Below are 25,184 nucleotides of genomic sequence, written 5' to 3'. Positions count from 1 at the left end.
TGTCGAGGTTTTTTAAAATTTATTTATTTATTTTAATTGGAAACTAATTACTTTACAATATTGTGGTGGTTTTTGCCATACATTGACATGAATCAGCCATGGGTGTATATGTGTTTTCTGAATGTTGAGTTTTAAGCCAAGTTTTTCACTCTCTTTCACTTTCATCAAGAGGCTCTTAAGTTCCTCTTTGCTCTGTGCCATAAGGGTGGTGTTATCTGCATATCTGAGGTTATTGATATTTCTCCCTGAAATCTTGATTCCAGCTTGTGCTTTATTCTGTCTGGCATTTCGTATATAAGTTAAAGAAGCATACAGCCTTGATGTGATCCTTTCCCAATTTGGAACCAGTGTGTTGTTCCATGTCCAGTTTTAACTGTTGCTTCTTGACCTGCAAACAGATTTCTCGAAAGGGACTTAGTAGATTATTATTGTTGTTTAGTCACCAAGTCATGTCCGACTCTTTGAGAGCCCATGGACTACAGCACGCCAGACCTCCCTACCTCTTACCAGATCCCAGAGTTTGCCCAAGTTTATGTCCATTGAATCAGTGATGCAATCCAACCATCTCATCTTCTTTCACCCTCTTCTGTCTTCAATCTTTCCCAGCATCGGGGTCTTTTCCAATGTGTCAGCTGTTCTCATCAGGTGGCCAAAGTATTGGGGTTTCAGCTTCAGCATCCGTCCTTCCAATGAATATTCAGGACTGATTTCTTTTAGGATTGACTGGTTTGATCTCCTTGCTGTCCAAGGGACTCTCAGGAGTCCTCTCCAGAACCACAGTTCAAAAGCATCAATTCTTCAGCACTCTACATTCTTTGTGGTCCAGCTCTCACATCCATACATGACTACTGGAAAGAATATATCCTTTGACTAAATGGCCCTTTGTTGGCAAAATGATGCCTTTGCTTTGTAACACACTGTCTAGATTTATCATAGCTTTCCTGCCAAGAAGCAACCATCAACCATCTTCTAATTTCATGGCTGCAGTCACTGTCCACAGTGATTTTAGAGTCCAAGAGAGGAAATCTGTCACTGCTTCCACCTTTTCCCCTTCCATTTACCATGAAGTGATGGGACCAGAAGCCATGAGCTTAGTTTTTTTAATATTGAGTTTCAGACATAACAGACAGTTGCAGTCAAATCCTGACCATGCAGCTGTGCCAGCCCCCAGCAGGGCGGGAGCACCCAGAGCAGGGGATTGAGTTTGAATGTTGAGTTTGTGTGAAAACATGTGGTCCTCCTGGAGGTGCAACAGTTCATTAATGCACTTTGGAAAGATGTGGTCAGGCATTAGACAGGCATCTGCCATAAGCAATGAAAAACTCATTTTATCAACTGACTTGTCCCTTTGAGAAAGATTTTCAAAAGGGTTAAAATTTGGTAAGTGCCCCTTTTCAGAGGCATCACGAGTTGGTGAAGGGTTTACAGTAGCTTCTATTCAGAGCTTTTATTTTTGAAGAGTAGGGAGGAGTGGAAATCTAGCAAACCTCCTTCCAGCATACCCTTTCCCCAAATCTCTGCTGAGTGACATGACAGAGATGGTCAGGCTCCCCTTCTGCCCAGGCAGGCCAGCCCCTCTGGCGAAGGAGTGAGAGGCCTGCCATCCAGCCTCCGTGGGCTGCGGTTCCGTGTGAACCGGTGACCACAGGACGTGCATGCTGCAGGGAACCTGGGCCTTTATGAGAAAGCAAGTCCTGACTTACCAGGCTGGGGCCCAACCTCCTTTCTCAGTCTTTCACTGAGCTGCTGACCCTCATGGACTCGGGGCGAGGCATGACTCTAAACCTTAGTAGATGTGGCGGAACGCTCTGCTACTTTTAAAAATCTGGTTCTTGAAGACCATTTATAGGCATGCAAAAATCATTCATGATTTAATGTTGCATGAAGAAGCAACTCGTGAAACTGCACATAAAGTATCATTCTAATTTTGTTTTTATAAATATTCATATAGCTTATAAAAGTAATCATGGATATATACAAATATAAAATAAACCAAAATATAGCAGTGGCTGTATCCCAGCAGTAGAATTTTTTAATTTCTTTATGTATTTTCAAAACTTTCTGCATAGACCCCTGTTACATGTAGAGAGAAATATTAATTTCATGACTTTTAGTTAGCTGGAATTAGCCCTAACGAGGTTCTCTGTGTTTTATCCAATTGCCATGTCAGCCCTGGACTAGATAGGCATCTTAGCAGGATGCCTAATATTTAATTTCTAAATGCTGAAGACTTGTGATTAAGCAGTGTTTGTTTCTGTAAATGTGTGTGTGCTAAGTTGCTTCAGTGGTGTCTGACTCTCTGCAACTCTATGGACTGCAGCCCACCAGGCTCCTCTGTCCATGGGATTCTCCAGGCAAGAATACTGGAGTGGGTTGCCATGCCCTCCTCCAGGGGATCTTCCCGACCCAGGTCTCCTGCACTGGCAGGCAGCTTCTTTACCACTGGCACCACCTGGGAAGTCCATTCTGTAAATATAATCTGTCGAGATGAAATTGTTGACTTTACTTGAGAGACTAACTAGGTAGAGGTAAGGAGATATCAATGAATTCTGTGAACATGCCCAGAATATTTTGTTATTTTTGCCTCAAGACGTGGGTGAAGCAAGTTGTAGATGAAGCCTACCCTGGTTCTTAAAAAAGACAAGACACACAAGCAAAATACAGCTAAGGAGAAGTGTGGCTTCTTTCTGGAGACCTTGCACAGACACACATTGTAAAACACCTGCCTTTGTCTTTTGGCCCAAAGGGCATCACCTGCATTGGTTCAGCATTTGTTCACCCAGGTCTGCCTGTGGCAAAGAAGACAGAAGTGGCTCTGGCCATCCTGTTACTTTTATCCTACCCTTGGGGGCAAATCCCCTCATCTTAGGAACCTTCTGGGCAGCTTGAGCCCCTGCTATGTCCTGAGCCCTAGAGATGGAGTCAAATGAGAGCAGAGCCCTCAAGGAACTCAGCTGGCTGGGGGAGTTGGACCTATAAAAAGAAAATCCTAGTAAATGCCACAGGGTCAGTGGCACGTGCCCAGGGCACTTTGGAGGCACCTGTCTCAGGCCTGGGGCGCCGGGGAGAGTGATTCAGGGCAGGCTCCCAGAAGATATAATGGCCCAGGTGATTCCTCAAGGATGAGCAGTAAACTCCCCAGGCAAAGGGAGAGGTAAGAGAAGGGCACATGGCCAGAATAAAAGCCATCTGATACCAGACAGAAACCGCAGCCGTTTAGGGTGTTTTGGGGTGATTGTTGCCGTGGTGAAAGCCGGGCCCCCGGGCACTGCACCTTTGTGCACCGGCTGGTGGATTAATGGGACCTGCAGTCCAGCCTTTGGTAAAATGCTGTTGTTTAAACCTGGGATCAGCTGTACACACATCTCTAAACTGAATCCGTCATTGGTTGGGTAAAAGACAGCAGCTTCTAATCAGAGGCTCCTGGAGCTCCCAGGTGGAGAAGGAGCTGAAGGTCACCAGGACCAGACCCCCTGCTCACTGCCTTCCCCCAGCGGTAGTGACAGTGCAGAGGCAGGCAGCCCCGGGCACACGCAGCCCAGGCAGGTGATCCAGGCAGAGGCTCCTCTTGACGCCCCGAGTTTCCTGGCCCCACCCGGGGCTTCCTTGCACAGAGCCCTCTTTTCCTCACATGTTGTTTGCACCCTCTTCAAGTGGGGATGGCCTCTGCTGACCTCAGCAATTGCCTCTGCTGGCTCCTGGGAGCCAAATCCTCAGGTCCTGTAGCTTTCTGAGACTATGGGCTACAATGATTAGTTCTTTCCATTTTAGTCACTAAAATGCAGTGGGACTTTTCAGTGCTAATGGGAAAGTGCCCGTGGACAGATCAGCACGGCCCACTTGTACACAGCAGCCTCCCAGCCTGAGCTGGCAGGGCCCTGTCCCTTCATGGTGTCCCCTCTGCTCTCAGCACACTTCCTTTTCTGTCACTTTCACCAGATGATGTGGGAACTCATGTCTGTTGTTTTTCAGTAAAGAGTTAAACAAAATAAGCTCTCGAGTAAATGTTTAAGTGAACAAACAGCCAGCATTTATACTATGTCTCCTTTCATATAGGACTTAAGGCAGTGTACGTGAATGTACACTGTACAGGTGTGATACATCTGAAAATAGATAACACATGGATCTGAAGTAGGGAAAATACATACTAAAAGGAAGATCAAGACCCAGGGGAAAGTTTTAGCATCAGCATAACAGACCACAGAATTCTACATAGTCTTTAGAAATGAGCCAGAGATTTGGCTCTGAGCTTCCTGGAAGTCAAGGTAAATAGGAAAACACAATCATCATGTGCTTGATATTTCTTTGTTGATTATACCTCGTCCTATCAGAAGACAAACTTTCAGTGAGACTGACATCTGAAAGAACTCTCACTGAAGCATTGTTGATTTACAGTTCCAGCTGTCCAGCAAAGTGACTCAGGTATACACACCGAACTTGCGTCTCCTGCGTTAGCAGGCAGATTCTTTGCCACAGGTGCCAGCTGGGTAGCCCAGACACACACACACACATGTATATATCCTTTTTCAGATTCTTTTCCATTATAAATTATTACAAGATATTCAATATAATTCCCTGCGCTATATAGCATAGGTCCTTGTTATTTACCTTATATATAGTTGTATGTATCTGTTAACCCCAAATTATCAATTTATTCCCTCTGGTCCCCGTTTGGCAACCATATGTTTGTTTTCTATGTCTGTGAGTCTGGTTCTGTTTTGTAAACAAGTTCTTTGGATCATTTTGTTAGAGTTGATATATAAGTGATAACATATGATAGTTGTCTGTCTTTGTCCGACTTCACTTAGTATGATCATCTCCAGGTCCATCCATCTTGCTGAAAATGGCATTATTTCATTCTTTTTTATGGCTAAGAGTCCTGTGAGTGTCTGTGTGTGAGCGCCACATCTTCACTCATTCATCAGTGGACATTTAGGTTGCTTCCGTGTCTTGGCTACTGTCATAGCACTGCTTTGAACATTGGGGTGCATGTATCTGCAAATTAAGAGTTCCTGTCTTTTCTGGATATATGCCCAAGAATGGGATTGCTGGATCATATGGTGCTTCTATTTTTAGGGTGTTTTTTTTTTTTTAAGGAAACTCCATACGGTTCTTCATAGCAGCAGCACCAATTTACATTTCCACTAACAGTGTGGAAGGGTTCCTTTTATTCCATACCCTCTCCAGCATTTATTATTTGTGGACTTTTTGATGATGGCCATTCTGACCAGTGTGAGGTGCTACATCATTGTAGTTTAGATTTGCATTTCTCTGTTAGCAATGATGAGCATCTTTTAATCATTAATCTTTTAATGACCATTTGTATATCATCTTTGGAGAAATGTCTATTTAAGTCTTCTGTCCATTTTTTGATTGGGTTCTTTATGTGTATTTTGGAAATTAATGCCTTGTTGGTTGCATCATTCACAAATATTTTCTCCCTTTCTGTAGGTTGTCTTTTAGTCTTGTTTATGGTTTCCTTTGCTATGCAAAGGCTTTTAAGTTTAATTAGGTTCGATTTATTTTTGCTTTTGTTTCCATTACTCTAGGAGATGAATCCAAAAAATATATGTTGCTGTAATTCATGTCAAAAAGTATTCTGCCTATATTTTCCTCTAGGACTTTTATAGTATCTAGGAGTTTAGAGTATACTAGTCTTACATTTAGGTCTTTAGTCCATTTTTAGTTCATTTTTATATGGTGTTAGAGAATGTTTTAATTTCATGTTTTTATATGTAGCTGCCCAGTTTTCCCAGCACCGCTTATTGAAAAGACTGTCCTTTCTCCATTTTGTGTTCTGTTGTGGATCAGTTGCCCACAGTGTGTGGGTTTGTTTCTGGCCTCCGACGCTCTAATGTCTGTCTTTGCACCAGCACCGTGCTATTCTGATTGGTGTGGTTTTGTCGCACAGTTGGAAGCCAGGGCGCCGGATCCCTCTAGCTCTGTGCTTCTCTCTCACAGTTGTTCTGGCTGTTTGGGGTGTTCTGTGTTTCCATGCAAATTTAAATTTTTCCCAGTTCTGTGAAAAATGCCATTGGTAATTTGATAGGTATTGCATAGAATCTATAGATTGCTTTGGGGGAGGTATGGTCATTTTAACAATATTGATTCTTCCAATCCAAGACCATGGTGTATCTTTCCATCTGTGTCATCTTTCATTTCCTTCATCAGCATCCTATAGTTTTCAGAGTACAGCTGTTTTGCCTCCTTAGGTTTATTCCTAGGTATTTTATTCTTTTTGATGTGATGGTGAAGAACTTTTCTTCCTGGGTCTCCAAGAGGGGATATCGTGTGATGGTGTCTTCACCAACATTCATATGCCAAATCTCCAAAACATAAGACGGTTCCTCAGAGGGTCCCTCAATGCAAGTGGAGGCAGAACACCAGTGGATTCATGAAAACAATACGGCAGGGCAGCCTGGTGGCATAAGACAGTCTTATCTAAAGTCAGAAATGGGCTTGAATCCTGGCTCTTCCCCTTCCTAGCTGTGTGAACTTGGCCAAGTTAATCTTACTAATCCTGAATTTCTCACACATAAAATGGAGATAAGTCCTCCTCTACATGGTGGTTGTGAGGGTTAGATAATCCACATCTGGCATTTAGCTCATCTCTGGGATGAGCTTGGCAAAGTCTTGTGATAGTTGTTACTACTGCTTTATCATCTATATGAGAGGAGAGGAAGTAGAATGTGGTTCAAGTTCACAGGTGGTTGGATTTGGTGCAGGGATCAAAACCAGCATAGCTACAAAAGTGAATTGACTATGTGTTCATAAGTTAATGTCCACATAGAACATTTTCCAGCTAGGTTTGATAGAAATTGAACAGAAGACTTTTTGCTCTGGACTTGGAGTCAAGGTATTGGGGTTTCTGGTTAAAGGAAAAACTGAGTATTCTAAAATTCAGCTGAGCAGATGCTAGAATTTACATCCAATAGAAAACTGAAGAGCTTAAATGAGACTTTTGACCAAATGGATGGCCAGTGCCACTGGTTCATGGGGGTGAGTCATGGAAACACCAAAAAACAGGGTCTGGATTTTGCCTGGAGAAGTTCCCAGCCCTCTCTGCCAAAGAACCAAGAGGCAGGTGATAGATATGAGCTAGATTTTCTCTTATTTTTAATTCTCAAATGCAAAAGCTTATTATTTTATGATTGTAAAATTATTCATTTTCATTTGAATGAAGTTCAAAACATACAAAGAAGTATAAAAAAAACTGTCCTTAACACTCAGTGATCTCAACACTCAATGATAACCATTTAATAACATTTTAATATATATCCATTTTCTATGCACATAGATACCATCTATGTTTGTATGTATACATAATTTTTACTGAGTCTTTTAATCAGTCTTTTAAATGCCTCTGTTTTTATCTTAAATGGCTGCCTAGTAGCCCCTGTGTAGATTTATGTAGTATATTTAATCAACTCCCTATTAAGGACATTTTTAACACTGTGATGAATATTCTTGCAAATATGCCATTGAACCCTTGAGCCCAAAAGCTTTTCAAACCAGGAGTTTCCAACACAGAAAAATCCTAGTGATGTGCCAATTAATATAAATTATTTACCTGGGTGGCCAGAATTTCCCCTAGGGGACAGGCTACCTATAGTCTCTGCAGCAGTTATTCTGACATCAGATTGATGAGAGCGCCAGATGAGATGCAGGAGGACGATGAGGGGCACCTCTCTGTCTGTATCCTAAACCCCCTCTCCCTGGCATCATTCAGGGGGCAATTCCTGGACACCTGTTAGAGGCCCGGCACCAAGGACTCAGCCCTCAACATAAGGAAGTAGCTTGGTAAATATCCATGGTGATTGACGTTCAACTGCCAGCCCTGGCTGCCTTAAGAAGCTCATAATAAATACAGGCTGGCCTGCAGACCTCTCTAGTTTCCACAGAATAACAAGTTTGCATCCTTGGATTATACTTAAAATCTATCCTTAAAATATGGTGGCCCTCTCATGTAATCCACAGATGAAAATCCTAGGGGGTGGAGGAGGGGAAGGCCTTTGGAGATTGTAATGTGCCCCCTGGGACAGGTGTCCCCATTGAATTGAGATTCCCTGCCTTCACCCCAAAGACACTCCATTGGAGAGGAAGAGTTGGCTTTCATCCCTTATATCATCCCTCACCATGCAAGGGGCAGGGCCACCAGCTGAGAATCCCTGTGTTAATAGTTTCTGTGAAGTTGTAGAGAACATCCTCTGCCTAGAGAACACCTCCTGCCTGATGGAGACACGCTCCAAGCATGGGACCCTCACCAGCCAAGATGCATCTCGCACCCAGGAGCTTCTGTATTTAATGTTAAGGTTTCTTCTTTTTCAGGAGTTTGAAGAGGTCTTCTATTTTTTTATTGAAGTATAGTTAATTTACAATGTTGTGTTAGTTTATGTTGTTCAACAAAACAGTTATACCTACATTTTTTTCATTGGAGTTTATTATAAGATATTGAATATAGTTCCCTGTGCTATACAGCAGGTCCTTGTTGCTCATCTATTTTATATGTAGTAGTGTGACTCTGTTCATCCCAAATTCCTGATTTATTCCTCCCCCACTTTTCCCTTTCAGTGTCCATAAGTCTGTTTTCTAGGTCTGGGAGTCTGTCTCCGTTTGTAGATAAGTTCATTTGTATCATACTTTAGACTCCCCATATAAGTGATATCATATGGTATTTGTCTTTCTCTGACTTATTTCTCGTAGTATGATAATCTCTATCACATTGCTGCAAGTGGAATTATTTCATTCTTTTTATGGCTGTGTAGTATTCCATTGTGTGTATGTGTGTATATATATATACACACACTACATCCTAGAACCCAGGTTTCCTGCATTGCAGGCGACTCTTTACTGTCTGAGCCACCAGAGAAACCATCTATATCTATATCTATCCATCTATATATATATATATACAGGGAGAGAGAGGCATACCACATCTTTATCCATCCATCTGCTGATGGACGTGTAGGTTGTCTCCATGTCTTGGCTACCGTAAATAGTGCTGCTATGACCATTGGGTGCATGTGATCTTTTCAAATTACAGTTTTCTCTGGATGTATGCCCAGCAGTGAGACTGCTGGATCATATAGTAACCCTACTTTTAGTTTTTTAAGGAACCACCATACTGTTTTCCATAGTACCCACCAATTTACATTCCCACCAACAGTATAGAAGGTTCCCTTCCCCCACACCCTCTGCTGCATTTATTCTTTGTAGACTTTGAATGATGGCCATTCCAACCAATGTGAGGTAGTACCTCATTGTATGTAGTTTTAATTTGCATTTCTCTGATAATTAGCAATGTTGAACATCTTTTCATGTGCCTAATGGCCATCAGTATGTATTCTTTAATGTCTATTTAGGTATGCATAAGTCTTCTATTTAGAGAGGAAGTGAAAGTGTTAGTTGCTCATTTACGTCCGACTCTTTGCGACCCCATGGACTGTAGCCTACCAGGCTCCTCTGTCCGTGGAATTCTCCAGGCAAGCATATTGGAGTGGGTTGCAATTTCCCTCTCCACGGGATCTTCCCAAACCTAGGTGTCCCACATTGCAGACAGATTCTTTACCATCTGAGCCAATCTTAAGTATAATTCTAAGGTACAGTGGTCAAGAGCACAGCCTCTTGGGACAACTGGATTTAGAGCCCAGCTCAGCCAGGTGCTGTCTTCATGAACAAGTTATTTAACCTTCCTGAGCTTAATTCTCTGACATGCAAAACAGAGATGATAGTGGCCCCACAGCTGTTTAATGTAACTTCCACAGGGTTGCTGTTAGGATTAAATGAGACAGTCCATGTGCAACATGGCACACAATGAATAATAGTTAGCTGATATTGTCATTAGGGTAAATGTGATTATGAATGATTCTCAAAGTAATCCAGTAAGGTGCATGCATCATGTGTTACTATCCCCATTTTGAAAGAAGAAAACAGGCTCAGAGCATACTCTTCCCAGTAGTCACCCCCTGAAGACACATACAGTGACTCCGGCTTCCTTCTTTCATTGCGGTCTATGTAAGGTAGACAGTACTCAAAGTCAGTTGCTGTAATAAGTGTGATTGCAAAAAGAGTCACGCTGGAAAGGCCAAGGCAGGTATTTTCCAGTAAGCTAGGAGCCAGGGTCAGAGACAACCTGGTTACAGCATTTGAGGGATGGGAAGTAGTGAACATAAAACTAAATGAGTTTGGATTTATGCCCAAGCAAAGTAGCAACCAGAGATGAAAGTGTGGTTGTCAACTCTGTGGTTTGGGCCAGCATGTGAAGGGACACCCAGGTGCTTACTGTGACCCAATGGATCACAAGCATCAGCTAGCTTTCCCAAGGTCAAGGCTGGGGTAGAGGCTCCGACCTCCTGTGACTGTGTACTGTTATTTTTTAAATTTTACTGAAGTATAATTGATTTACAGTGTTGCATTAATTTCTGCTGCAACAAAGTGATTTGGTTTATATTCTTTTTCATATTCTTTTGCATTATGGTTTATCACAAGATATTAAACACAGTTTCCTGTGCTATCCAGTGCATGCTTAGTCACTCAGTCCTGTCTGACTCTTTGCGACCCCATGGACTGCAACTCGCCAGGCTCCTCTGTCCATGGGGATTCTCCAAGCAAGGATACTGGAGTGGGTTGCCATACCTTCCTCCAGGGGATCTTCCCAACCCAGGGATCAAGCCCAGGTCTCCTGCATTGCAGGTGGATTCTTTACCAGCTGAGCTACAAGCTGCTTCTGCTGCAAAGTCACTAAAGTCGTGGCCGACTCTGTGCGACCCCATAGACAGCAGCCCACCAGGCTCCCCCATCTCTGGGATTCTCCAGGCAAGAACACTGGAGTGGGTTGCCATTTCCTTCTCCAATGCGTGAAAGTGAAAAGTGAAAATGAAGTCGCTCAGTTGTGTCCAACTTTTAGCGACCTCATGGACTGCAGCCCACCAGGCTCCTCCATCCCTGGGATTCTCCAGGCAAGAGTACTGGAGTGGGATGCCATTGCTTTCTCCGCTGAGCTACAAGGGAAGCCCACAAATACTGAAGTGGTTAGCCTATCCCTTCTCCAGGGGATGTTCGACCCAGGAATCAAACCAGGGTCTCTTGTACTGCAGGCAGATTCTTGACCAGCCGAACTACCAGGGAAGTCCGTGCTATACAGTAGGGTCGTTTATCCATTCTCTCCATAATAGTGTGCATCTGATAACCCCAAACTCCCCATCCTTCCCTCCCCTGTCCTCCTCCTCGGCAACTACAAGTCTGTTTTCTCTGTGAGTCTGTTTCATAGATATATCCATTTGTGTCATATTTTAGATTCCACATATAAATATTTTTCTTTCTGGGTTCCTTCACTTAGTATGATAATCTCTAGGTTCATTCATTTTGCTGCAAATGGCATTTCATTCTTTTTATGGCTGAGTAGTGTTCCATTGTATATATGTACAGTATCTTCTTTATATATTCATCTGTCAGTGGACATTTAGGTTATTTTCATGTCTTGGTTATTGTGAATAGTGCTGTTGTGAACACAGGGGTGCATGTATCTTTCTAAATTATATATTTGTCTGGATATATGTACAAGAGTGGTGTTGCTGGGTCATACAGTTCTATTGGCAGTTTTCTCAGTAACTTCCATACTGTTTTCCATAGTGGCTTTCCACTTCACATTCCTACCAACAGCCAAAGGACAGTTCTCTTTTCTCCACACCTTCTCTAGCATTTACTTGTAGACTTTTTAATGACAGCCATTCTGATTTGTGTGCGGTGGTACCTCACTGTAGCTTTGATTTGCATTTCTTTAACAATTAGCAGTGTTAAGCATCTTTCATATGCCTATTGGCCGTTGTCCTTGAGGAGATGTCCTTTTAGGTGTTCTGCCTACTTTTTGATTGGGCTTTTTTCCCCCCCATTATTGAGTTGTATAAGATGTTTTTATATTTTGGAAGTCAAGTTGTATGGGTCACATCATTTTGCAAATATTTTCTCCTGGTCTGTATGTCTTTTCATTTCATTTATGGTTTCCTTTGCTCTGAAAGGCTTAGAAGTTCGATTAGGTCCCATTGTTTATCTTTGCTTTTATTTGTATTGTCTTGAGAGACTGACCTAAGAAAACATTGATACGATTTGTGTCAGAGAATGTTTTGCCTGTGTTTTCTTCTAGGAGTTTTATGGTGTCAGGTCCTGTATTTTACTTCTTTAAACCATTTTGAGTTTATTTTTGTGTATGATGTGAGAGCGTGTTCTGACTTCAGTGATTTGCATGCTGCTGTCCAACTTTTCCAACACTGCTTGCTGAAGATATTGTCTTTTCCCCATTGTATGTTCTTGATTCTTTTGCTGTAGATTAACTGACTATAAGTATATGAGTATATTTCTGGACTCTATTCTGTCCATTGATCTGTATGTCTGTTTTTTGTGCCAGTACCACACTTTTGATTACTGTAGCTTTGTAGTATTGCCTGAAGACTGGGAAAATTATGTTTCCTGCTTTGGCAATCTTGAGTCTTTTATGGTTCCATATAAATTTGAAGATTATTCTAGTTTCGTGAAAAATATCACAGGTAATTTGATAAGGATCACTTTAAATCTGTATATTTCTTTAGATAGTATGACCATTTTAACAGTATTAAATCCCCCAGTCCAAGAGCATGGGATATCTTTCCATGTCTTTGAATAGTCTTTGATTTCCTTTATTAACATTTGGTAGTTCTCAGCATATAAGTCTTTCACCTTTTTGGTGAGGTTTATTACTAAATATTTTTTGATGTGATTTTGAGATAGTTTATATTCCTTTTCTGATACGTCATTGTTAGTGTAAAGAAATGCAACCCATTTCTGTATGTTACTCTTAACATCCTGCTACCTTGCTGAATTTATCAGTTCTAATAGTTTTAAGTGGAATCTTGGGTTTTCCATGTATAGTATGCATATATATTGTGCATCTGCATACAATGACAGTATTGCCTTCTCCCTACCAATTTGGATACCTTTTATTTCTTTTCCAATTGCTCTGGCGAGGACTTAAAATACTGTCTTGAATAGAAGAGGTGAGAGTGGGTATTCTTGTTTCAGATCTTAGCAGGAAGGCTTTCAGCTTTTCACTATTATTATACTGATCATGGGTTTGTCATAGTTTTTATTATGTTGAGGTATGTTCCCTCTATACCCACTTCCATAAGAGTTATTATCATAAGTGGATGTTGTTGAAAAGTGGATGTTGTTGAATTTTATCAAATGCTCTTTCTGTATCTGTTGAGATGACCATGTGGTTTTTGTCTTTTGTCGATGTGTATCACGTTGATTAATTTGTGTATGTCGAACTTCCTAAGTGACTGACCCTGCAGTGAATCCAACCTGGTCGTGGTGCATGAACTTTGTTTTGTTGGAGTTGGCTTGCTAATTATGACTGTTCATCCCCGCTTGCAGCTTGATCCCCTCTTCCTGCCACCTGAATGAGGTCTAGCTAGCCTTCCTTAGCATTGCATGGTATTCCAGTTATCTATTGCTGTTTCTTTAGCAAACCACGCCCAAAACTTACTGCTGTAAAACAACATCCATTTTATCATGTTTACAATTCTGAGAGTCAGGAATCTGAGCAGAGCAGAGCACTTCTGCTCTTCTGCTCCATGATATCTGGGGCCTCCACTGGGGCCATCTGTCTGGGATCCTGGGTGTGGCATCTCTTGGCACTTGAATGTCCGGTATCACTCCTTCACTTCATTTATCTGGAGCCTGGCCTGGGATGGCCGCAACTGCTGTTTCTCTACAGGCAGCCTCTTCCCCTGGCCAGCTTGGAGATACAGTGTGGTAATCTCAAGATGAGACGTTTTTCTCTGTGGCTGGTTTCCCTCAGAGTGAGTGTTCCATGAGGTCCAGGTAGAAGCTGCAAGACCCTCACAATCTAATCTCATAAGTCCCAGCATGTCACTTCTGCACATTCTGCTAGTTAGGAAAGTCAGGATAGCTGATCCACATTCAAGGAGGTGAGAGAACAGACTAGTCCTCTCAGTGTGAGCACCGTGGCAATGAGGGAAGTGGAAGAGTGATGACTGCCACCTTGAAGACAAGCTACCACATGTGGGGAGGGTGGGAACATACCTTTTTTGAAGCATAGTTGACTTACAATATTCCAGGTGTTTATATAAAATACAGTGGATTGGCAAAATTGATACAGAGAGATTCAGTTTGAGTCAGAGTTACCAACCTAGGCATCTGCTTTTATATATATTCTTTTTTCAGATTCTTTTCCATTATAGGTTATAAGATACTGAGTATATATAGCCCTGTGCTATATAGTAGGCCTTTGTTTTTCATTTTGTATATAGTAGTGTGTGTGTGTTAATCCCAAACTCCCAAATTGTCCCCTGACCTTCCCCTTTAGTAACTGTAAGTTTTCTATGTCTGGGAGTCTGTTTTGTAAATAAGTTGATTTGTATCATTTTTTAAGATTCCACATATGTGATATCATATGATATTTATCTCTTACTACACGAGTATGTTAATTGCTAGGTCTATGCATGTTAAAATGGAATTATTTCATTTTTTATGAGTAATATTCCCTTATATACCACATCTTTATCCATTCATCTGTTGATGGACTTTAGGTTGCTTCCATGCCTTGGCTTTTGTAAATAGTGCTGCTATGAAGATTGGGGTATATAAATCTTTTCAAATTAGTTTGAAAGAACATAGACTTTTGGGTCACAAATATTGGTTCATACCACTGCTTTGTAACTTTCTAGCTTGTAATGTCAGATTAACCTTTCTGAGCCTCAGTTTCCTTATCTACAAAATAAGGATAATGATATTGCACTGCAGATGATTATGGTAAACTTTATTGGTTGGTTCAGTGGCAAATATCTGCAGAGTCCTCACTTTTTAACAGTAGCTGTGCTACCTATAGTAATAACTAGTAGTGTTATTACTCCAGCTTGCCCTTAAATATTCATTCATTCATTCAGCAAACAAGCATCCCCTGCATGCCTGCAGTGTGCCAGGACTGGCCTCCCCAGTTGTGAAGATGATGATATGTTGTAAGCAGAGACTAATCAGGGTTTCAGGTTTTTTAAGCAGTGTCCCTGGATGCCAGGCAGCATCTCTGGGGTCAGCAGGCCTGGCTCAGAGGAGGAAGGAAGGGCATGTCACCTAAGCCACTCTGATCTGATTGTGGTATCCCTTTTGGCCCTGAGTCTCCTGCTGTCACAGTAACTCTCCTCCCTTCCTAAATAGTGGGGATGGTATTAAGAAGAGGCAGGGGAAACAAACCCCCATCCCCATTCAGATGTGCGTCCTCAGGTCCCATCTGCTGAGTCCCTCAAGTGCCCCGGGACTCTCTGCAAGCAAAGCCCCAGCAGCTGCTCCTTGCGGGCTATCGCTGGCATCCAGGATCGAAGCCTCAAACAACCGAGATGACAGAAAGTGTAGGCAAGGTAACAATGTCCAGCTCTTGACAGATCATAAAACAACTCTCAAAATGAGCATTCTAAATAAAATGAAAAGCCAAGACGTCATGGAGAATGCAAGCCAGACAAGGAGAGGCCACCTGGCAGGAACCTCATGGGCTGATCGGGTCTGTGTGTCTTATCTCAGTGGTTTCCTACCACTGGGGACTTCTTTTAAAAGAAAGGGTAGAGCTTCTAGCCAGAACCTTTCAAAAACCTTTAGCCTTCTGATAATAGTCTTGTGAAAATCTCACCTGCTCAAATAGGCTTCATTTGAAGACACTGAAGCTGTAAGTAAATCTCACTTTCAGGAACTTGTTTTTAGGTTAACGATAAAGGAATTCACACTCATTAAGCACCTTTGTCCCAGAATCAAAAAGCTGCATGTTACAGAATCACTGAGTCTGCCATCTTTCTCTCAGTCCAGCTGCCCGCCTAGAGCACAAAACCTGCTACCAACGGATGGACAACCACTGTCTATCTCCACAGCAGCTGTGAACAGAACAAGAGCCCAGACTTTGTGGGGGCAGTTATGCCCAGAGCCCCCTTTCCAGGGGACCACACTGGTGGTGATGTGAGGGCTCAGCCCTCCTCCACTCCACTAGCATTTGTTGGTACATTGCTAATTTCCTGGTCTGACTCATCTTAGGAGGCAAATACTGGCCCATGCTCATTGAAGGAAGAGCTTGGTTGGCTGTGTGAGGCTCAGCGTCTCCAGTAAGCAGACGTCTGTCTTGTGGGGTGTCGCTTCTTCACCTGTGTCTCTAAAGAGAAGACATGTCCTCTGTGAGACTAGTTCCTGACAGTCTGGCATGGATCTAAACTCTGGATAGGGTGGAAACCCACAGGTTCTTCCACAGGGCCTCTGATAGCCATCCTGCATCTCCCTCCTCCTCCATCAAGAGGAAACAGTCCCACCAGACCCCTCAGAGTCATGGGAATTGAGCTGTTCTGTGTCCTGGATTGAGGTGGCAGGGTCACAGATGCAAAATCAGCAAAGTTTTTCTGGTTTTGAGAAACCACACACAGATATCTAGGGATGTTCATCAGCATGGAAATTTGGGACAGACCTTGCCGGCACTCAGCTGGGGCAGTGGTTTTAAGAAAACTCACTGTAACCCATAGACATCCGGCTCATTGATGTGCTGTTGAACTCAGGTCTTGTTTTCTCAGTGAGAGATGGGGTGGGACAGTGCTCGAAAGAGAAGGCAGAAGTGCAGTAGGAACCTGGAGGAGAGAAGCAAGATGTCATCCTGAGGGGAATGAAGAAGGTCTGAAGGTCTGAAGTAAAGAACTTCTCCCAGGCGCTGTGTGGCATGGCATTCGGGCAGAATCTCCTGTCTCACACTGATTTGGTGATAAAATATGGAGTGGACCCACAGGGAGAGCAGACGCCTCAAGAAATAGATGGATAATTGGCTCTGTTTGCGTGCTTGCTGCTGTGACTGCGAGACACCACACCAGCATGACTAATGCCTCTCCCCTCTGCCTAAATTAGACTGTGATTATGTTTCAGAGATGTTCACTGAATCACAGATGTTGGAGGTAAAGAGACCCAAACTTCTCAGGAGCACCTCCTGGGGAGTGTGTGGGCTCACCCTCACAGGCTGAGGGACTAGTGTAACCCCTTCCCTTCCAAGGCCTGGGAGCAAAACAGTCACTCAGGGGGAAGTGGGGTTCCAGGGCAGGCTCCTTGGGGTGGCTGTAAGCGTGTGCATTGCAGCAGTGACTGATGCCTCATGCAGACCCTAACTTGGACCCAGAGTGTGCAGTTTGTCAGATTTCCCCTGACATGCTGCCACGTCAGGTGGAGCAGCTCCAGGTCCTCGCCAGCTCACCCCCTCAGTGACTGTTCTGACCTGCAGGATGCTGCTGTAAACACCTTCCCATTTCTCTTGCAGAACCTAGCCTACGAGATCATCCTGACGCTCGGACAGGCCTTTGAAGTCGCCTACCAGCTCGCGCTGCAAGCCAGGAAAGGGGGGCATTCCTCCACACTTCCAGAAAGCTTTGAAAACAAGCCCTCCAAGCCCATCCCCAAGCCCCGCGTCAGCATTCGCAAGTCGGTGGTAAGTAGGCAAGACACAGATGTTCTGAGAACTGGAGGGAAGGATCTGTGGTGGTGTGGGTGCTGGTGAGAATCCAGGGCCTGCCCTTCCAGTCCTCCCCTTAGCCTCATCCTGGCTCGTGACTGTCCTCCCCTCAGCCCAGTTCCTGCAGTCTTGGGGACCGTCTACTGAACCTGGAGGCTCCCGAGAAAATCCCACGTGCCCTGTGACCTGCAGCAGCCTGGGAGGGGGCTGGGTGCTGCCGTCCCGGGTCAGTCTCTCCCCTAGATCCAGGCTACTTGGGGATCAAGATCCCTGAGGCCTCAGCTGCCACCCTTCCGGGGGGCAGGCCTCTTCCAGGCCACTGGGAAGCAGAGAGGTTGGCAGAGGCTTACAGCAAGGGTGTCCCTGGTACCCAGCAAGTAGAAGCTGGGGGCTCAAGCTGTGCACGGACCCAGGGTTGCAGGGGGTGGGGGTGGGAGAGGCTGGGCACCAGGCCCTGTGTTCTCCCGGCAGCAGCTGAGGCGTCCTGCAGAGCGGGACTGTTCAGAAGGTACCGCCCCTCCTGCTCGCATCTGCCTTCCTCCAGGAATTTCCTCCCCTTCCCTCCCACACGCTCTGCACACATCCTGTCCTAACAGACTTTCCTGACTTCAAAACGGCCTCCTCTGGTAGTAGCAGTACCCAGAAGCTGGAATGTTCCCAGCCTCACGTCTGGTTTCTGCTGCCGTATGGCATTCTTGGAACTCTGGGACTCCGGGCAGCAGCGCCATCCCAGAGGCATCGCTCTCACACCCATGTATCCTTCCATCTGTGACTCTCCTCCTCCTCCTCCCCACCAACCGCAGGTCATGCGGAACTGTAGGGTTTTTAATGTTTGCAGAAGCACCATGCTTGGAGACCATGTGGCTTCTTGTGACAGCTCCCATCTCAGAGTTTTTCTTCCACCTCACCATTCACACCCATGCTTGTCCCTCACTGACCACTGCCAGGAACTGCACATCCTCCCACCTCAGCACCTCCCAGCCCCGCTGGCTCCCAATCCTGATGCACCCCCAGAGCTCCAGACCTACAGGTCCAATTTCTCCTTTGATACTCAGCAGACAGCTGAAACTTACTACGCCCAGAACAGAATGCTTGATCTCTCCACAAAGCTGTTTCTCTGTTCCCACCTCTGCCAGCTTAGTAAACAGGCTAACCAGTCGCCAAGTTGCTCAAGCCATCAATCTAGAAGGTGGCCTTGATTCCTGTTTTCCTCTCACCCCTGTGTCCAGCCCACAAGCAGATTCCATCCATTAAGCCCCTAAAACATCTCTCAGCTCATCCACTCCTCTCCATTTCTCTGTCACCCTTCCCATCCTAACCATCACCACCACATCTCCAAAACTACTCCAGTACACCTCCTGAAATTACCTTCCTCCACAGGGCAGCCACATCATGGTACCACAGCCTTGACTCCCCACCACACCCCTCCCAGACACTCAGCCTCCATATTCCTGGAAGAGACAAAGCTTCCACCTACCTGTGTTCCCTCCACCTGGCTTCATCCCCCCCTCATTTCTGCACAGCTGACTCCAGCTGGCCATCCAGGCCCCAGCTACACAAAGAGGTGTCTCCTATATATTGTCTGTCTTACCCCACAGGAAAAGCAGGTTAAACATCCAGGAATTTTCAGAATATTTGGGGGACTAGCTCTAGCCTATTGTATGCATTCCCGTGTGGGCTGGATAAATCTGTTCCTACCTCCATCTGACTTTTCTTTGGTCCCTGTAGACTTCTTCCAGGCGAGTATGCAGGGATGTGCACCATAAGGGCTCACAGAATATTCATTTAGAAGCCTTCACTGAAAAAGATGGAACATACAGTGAATAATGCTGCTGCTCTTTAACTGCCCCAAGATCCCATCCCCCTCAGCAGGTGTCTGTGCTCCATTTCCCTCAGACCCGAAACTATTGTTGAGAAACATTGTGTGATTAGACATGTGAAGTTCCCCCACAGCCTTGTGGAGGTACAGGCGAATCACAGGCAGCTGAAAAGCACAAACCCCATAGCCTTCCGGTAGCCCCTGTGTTCCAGGTTTCCTGAGCAGAGCAGGTGTCCAAGGGCAGACGTGGAAACACCAAGGAAAGGGGGAAATTTGGTGCAGAACTGCCCCAGCCCCCTCCCCGTGAGAGCTTAGAACTCAAGCTTTACCTGGGCAGGGCCTGCGTGACTTTGTACAGGTGTTGACGTTTTATAGCTCAGTTTGGTTCAAAGTCGAGGCTCAGCCTGACCTGGCCCTGCTCACCTCTTTCCCCCTAGCACTCTGACTGCAAACCTTCACTCCCTTCCCCTTACCTCAGGGACTCTGCACATACTGCTCCACACCCCCGTCTTCCCCAGGAAGCTTAATTTTCCAGCTCTCCATTTAGATGTATACCTTAATTTTTAAATAATGTCTAGTTGACAGGAATGGATTGGGTGCCTGTTGTTTACTGGGAGCTTGTCAAAGTTAGAGGGAAACCACAGTAAACAGAACAAAGTCCACCTTTGTGAGCATACATTTTAGTGGCAGATGAACAAATAAACATGATGTGTATGGCATAAGGATTATAAAGAAGAGAGCAGAAAAGCTGAGGTGCTAGTTTACATGCAGTAAACTGGTGAAGAGATGACATTTGTGCCACACCAACATTAGGGCAGAAAGCACACAGGTGTCCGGACTGTATTCAGACAGAGAACTGATGGGCAGAGGGCACGGGGTCGGCAGGCAGGGAGCAAGAGGGAGGTGGGTGCGGCTGGAGCACAGAAAGGCAGGCAGGGCCCCCACGGGTCCCCTCAAGGACTTCGGGTTTATTCTGACTCTGAAGGAAACCGATGGAGGTTTGAGAGCTGGGGAGGACATAGCCTGGCTCACCTCCTCCAGGAAGTCCCCCTGCCTCGCAGCACGGGGCCAGGGGCCTTCCTGGGTGCCCACAGAGTGCCCTATTCCCTTTCAAATCTCACTTCTCAGTAAAGCATTCCTGTATCCGCTCCCTGCCCGTGTACCTTCAAGAGCAAGGGCCATGCCTCACTCACTGTCCCCCCTCTCCGCTGTGCCTTGAACCTGTGCAGTCAACGTGATCAGAAGAACCAACAAATGACTCACCCACCAGCATCCTGCAGTCTTGCCAGGGCGAAAAGCTGATTTCCAGGCAGTGGTAGGATGCATGCATGCACTCCTGAGCAGTTACCGTATAACAGGCATTAGCCTTTCTGTTCTAAAGCAGATCGACCCATCTGAGCAAAAGACTCTGGCCAACCTGCCGTGGATCGTGGAGCCAGGACAAGAGGCCAAGCGGGGGATAAATACCAAGTATGAGACCACGATTTTCTGATATTCACCTCCTTCCCGTCCTCGTGGTGCCTTGCACGCCGAGCAGTCCCGGAGCAGGCTTTCCACCCAGTCCGGGAGGAAGACTGCTCTGTTTGTGTGGCCTTGTCATGGGCGAGAGGCCACTGGCCACTCCTGGGGACGTTCTTTCTGCACCGGTGACAGAAAGTGCAACCAAGACTTTCCAGCCGTAACCCCTAAGAGAAAGAGAGGTTTGTGGCTGACGCTCCCAACCCCAACTCCTGGCCACCACCCAAGGTATTTCTCATGACTCTGCCCCAACCTTGCTTTGCTGTTATTTGGGGATAACACCTTGCAAAAACATAGGGCATCGCTAATACTGCCTAAAAGTATAAAAATCTTGGGTTTATTTTTCACTGTCAGCAGTTTTCAAGGTAGAACAGAACTACCCCCAGAAAGCATCTCTAAAGTCATGATCTCACTAAGTATCGTTTCATGCAAGAGGACAGAAGTTACTCCCCTGATTGCTAGGGAATTCTGTTTCCCAATTTCTATATTTGTGGATTTTATATGTAATCAACCATGTCAGATAAAACCTTTACATCTGTGGATTGATTCAAAAACCTAATGATTTAAAACAGAGGAATTTATTATGCACAGAAAAACGTGTCTTGTATTAAATATTTTTATTAAAAAGAATGTTTCACTAATGCATTGATAAGAAAACTAGGTTAGTCGTGAGGGATGTTTCTGGTTTCATTTCAAATAACTAAATTTCTACTGCTACCACTAAGAGGGCTGCTCAGGGTGGGAGAGTACCCAGGCCACTCCCCAGAGCAGGAGATTCAGGCAGCAGACTGGCGTCTTACCGAAAGTGCTGACGCAGCCGTAAGCCTGCAAAGATTTTTTTTTTTTTAATCTTCACAGTTTTAAAAAACATGTTAAAAAAATCTAGGGCTCCTGCCGTCAAGATTTCTGTCATGGAAACCTTGTTTGAGAAAGGTGTTAATAAAATTCTATTGCAAAAAATTTTTTTTCTAGAAAAAACAAACAAACAAAAAAAAAAGAGATTCCAAAGTAATAAAACTTTCTTGAAACAAAATAAATAAATGTTTGCTTACTCTTTGATTAAATAAAATTTACTTACATTTCTTTAAGGTATTTTAATTTTTTAATGTCTCTGTGGAGTATTTGTATGATACGATAATGTATATTTATGTAGAATCAAATTATATAAACAGTACCAATATCATTATAGAAAAAAATAACATTTTAATGTATATTGTTCTAACCAATCACATTGTGAATCATTTTGAAGTTCATTATAGCGATATTGATAAATTGTGGGATTGTCTTAATGTTTTTTTTAATTAACCAATATTATTTTAAATCTGAGATTATCAGTTACATCATCAGTTGGTGAGTTTTGAAGAAAGAAAACAATTTTATTTCAAACTGACAAATGTATATGGCTTTAGTTCAGTGTTAAAGAATTTTAATACAATATTAAATTACTTGAACTGAACAGTTCCTTGTATATATTTTGCCTATTCACTGTTGATATGTATGTAGTAAATTGAGAGTAAAATAACACTAAAATATGGTACCAAAAGGAAATTGTATAGGAGCAAAGTAAACAGTAGCTTTGCTGAAATGGAGACATATGTGTAAATATGCTTGGGCTTCCAGTTATAAATTTTGTAATTTTTGTCATTATTTATACCCTATTAAAAAAAAGCACATAAAATAAAATGGAAACTATACAGCTGCTGGTGCTTGGCATCATTCTGTGAGCACCTTCCCAGTTCCATTTCTAGGAAAGAACCAAAGGCTTAGCCTTCTCAGCATCCATAGTTAAATGAATTTTTTACTTGGCAAAACTGTTGAGGAAATTGGTTCATTTCCAAGTTCAGCCAGTCTGAGAAAGATGCAGTGGCCTTTACAGTTTGAATTCAGCCATAAAGCCACCATTGTCTTTGTTTAAATAGTAAAGTGGGCTGTAACAAAGAATGGCTACAGGAGGGAAGGACCACCAAACTAGATCATTTTTATAAGTTTGTCTGAAGGAAGGCCTACACGTTTGTCTTAGACTGCCATAACAAAATACTGGGTGGCTTAAACAAATTTCTTACAGTTCTGGAGGTCTGGGAAGTCCAAGGTGGAGGTGGCAGCAAGGTAGGTTGCATTCTAAGGGCTTTTTCTGTTGGGTTGGCTTGTTGGTGGCGGCTCCCTTCTGCGTGCACACAGGACCTCTCCTCGGCATGTGCCTGCAGAGGGTGAGGAGCGCCTCTTCTTAAAAAGCACTAATCGCACCGTGAGGGCACCACCCCCAAGGTCCCACCTTACCCTACTCTCCCAAAAGCCCGTCTTCAGATACTCCCCGTGGAGCACTAGGACATCAGCATACAGACTGAGGGGACACAGACTTTCCATAACAACATTCATTTTTCCTAAAACACATGTGCCAGCTCTGGGTCAAGAGATAAAAGGGCCATGTTAGAGAGATAGCGGAAAAATCAATGATGATTCACATTCCATATAACTTTCAGGAGAAGATCTCCCCACTGCTGGATCAAAGTGTGTTACTCTCCAAAACACATGTCGAACCATGTGTTTTGGTGCATTCCCCAAGAATTCTCCAGGCCAGAATACTGGAGCAGGTAGCCTTTTCCTTCTCCAGGGGATCTTCCACCTCAAGGATTGAACCCAGATCCCCACATTGCAGATGGATTCTTTACCAGCTAAGGCACAGGGGAAGCCCAGGAATACTGGAGTGGGTAGCCTATCCCTACTCCAGAGGATCTTCCTGACCCAGGAATCAAACCCAGATCTTCTGCATTGCAAGTGGATTCTTTACCAGCTGAGCTATCAGGGAAGCCCAATCCTCTTATTATCTCAGGATTAAGATGCTTATTTGTATCAGTTATGGTCCCAGCATGAAGATGGCACCCTCCAATTGGGAGAATTTTAGGAGATTAATAAATAAGAATACTTACAGAGGTGTTGGCCGCATGTAGGGAACAGTAACTGTTGTGCTGCTACAGCCTGAAGGGAAGTGGGGACGGAGGTGGCCTGTAGGGGGGGCTGCCAGACAGGTGCCACAGGCCTCAGAAAGGGAGCCGGGGTTAAAATATGGTGACCTCGGGGAGAGCGGCCAAGATGGCAGTATACAAAGACCTGAGCTCACCTCCGCTCATGAGCACACCAGAATCACAACTATGAGCAGAACCACCATTGATAAAAAAGACTGGCAACTACCAGGAAAGATCTTCTATAGCTAAAGATATAAAGAAGGAGCCACAGCTAGACAGGTAAGAGGGGCAGACTCACAATATAATCAAATCCCTCGACCCACTGGGTGGGTGACCCACAAACTGGAGATTAATTAAACTGCAGAGATTCTCCCACAGGAGTGAGTCTTGAGCCACATGTCAGCCCCCCGCCGCCGCCCCCCCCCCCCTCGCCCGCCCAGAGGTCTGGCACCAGGAAGACAAGCCCCCAGAGCATTTGAAATTGAAGGCCAGCAGGGCTTAACTGCAGAAACCCCACAGGACTAGGGGAAATAGAGACTTCACTTTTAAATGGCACACACAAACTCTCACATGCATCAGGACCCAGGGCAAGAGCAGTAATCTCACAGGAGCCTGGGCCAGACCCACCTGCTGGGCCTGGTGAGTGTCCTGGAGAGGTAGGGTGGAGGTGCAGGGGACACCTAGCTGCAGCTCATCATGAGAACATAGACCCTGGAGGCAGACATGTTGGGGGACATTCAAACAGATGAACACTGTGTTGGCAGCTGACGTCTTGGCTCATTAGCACTAAGACCTGGCCTCACCCAACAAACTGTAGGTGCCAGTGCAGAGATGCCTCATGCCAGACGACTAACGGCTGGGACACAGCTCCCCACCCCCATCAGTCCAGACTCTACCGTGGGAGCAGATGGGCCCTGCCCAGCCCTCTAGCAGGCTAACACAATCTTCAGGACCTCATACCCAACTGTTGTTAGGAACCACCATCACCCCACCACCACCACCACTGATCTGAAACAAGCTTTGGGATCCCTGGCCCTGCAGCCAGATTCCAGGAACCAGCTCTGCCTGCCAGTAGTCTGGGACTAACCCCAGGACCTGGCTTCACCTGCCAGTGGTGGGTAGCAGCCCTGGAGTCTTCAGGACAAAAATGACAAAAATTAAAGAGAGAATATTAAAAGCAGCAAGAGGAAAGCAACAAATAACATACAAGGAAACTCCCGTAAGGACGTAAGCTGACTTTTCAGCAGAAACTCTGCAGGCAAGAGGGAGAGGCACTATATATTTAAAGTGATGAAAGGGAAAAGCCTACAACCAAGAACACTCTACCCAGTCAGGTTCACATTTAGATTTGATGGAGAAACCAAAAGCT

At 44.6% G+C, this 25,184-nt stretch overlaps 1 protein-coding gene and 1 long non-coding RNA gene across 4 annotated transcripts in view; one reads left to right on the top strand and one right to left on the bottom strand.

Annotated features, from left to right (window-relative positions):
* Positions 1–20,840, top strand: part of ANKS1B (ankyrin repeat and sterile alpha motif domain containing 1B) — a 1,071,061-nt gene extending 1,050,221 nt beyond the window's left edge. For 2 of the 3 annotated variants that reach the window (XM_065937415.1, XM_065937398.1), the window contains exons 24-25: positions 17,324–17,491; positions 20,716–20,840. In XM_065937415.1, coding sequence (XP_065793487.1) covers positions 17,324–17,491; positions 20,716–20,826 — 279 coding nt within the window. In that variant the 3' untranslated portion in view covers positions 20,827–20,840. The remainder of the gene's footprint in view (positions 1–17,323; positions 17,492–20,715) is intronic. The other variant, XM_065937407.1, reaches the window with a different exon arrangement.
* On the bottom strand, positions 15,040–20,920 carry LOC136169578 (uncharacterized). Its single transcript, XR_010663423.1, has 3 exons — positions 20,834–20,920; positions 19,214–19,313; positions 15,040–16,649 (listed from the first exon to the last, which is right to left on the bottom strand). It is a non-coding gene; the product is annotated as an uncharacterized lncRNA (long non-coding RNA).
* Between the last annotated feature and the right edge of the window lie 4,264 nt (positions 20,921–25,184).

The sequence above is a fragment of the Muntiacus reevesi genome, chromosome 1 (assembly GCF_963930625.1).
Source record: "Muntiacus reevesi chromosome 1, mMunRee1.1, whole genome shotgun sequence".
NCBI lineage: Eukaryota > Metazoa > Chordata > Mammalia > Artiodactyla > Cervidae > Muntiacus > Muntiacus reevesi.
This window is presented reverse-complemented; position numbering and strand designations above follow the sequence as displayed.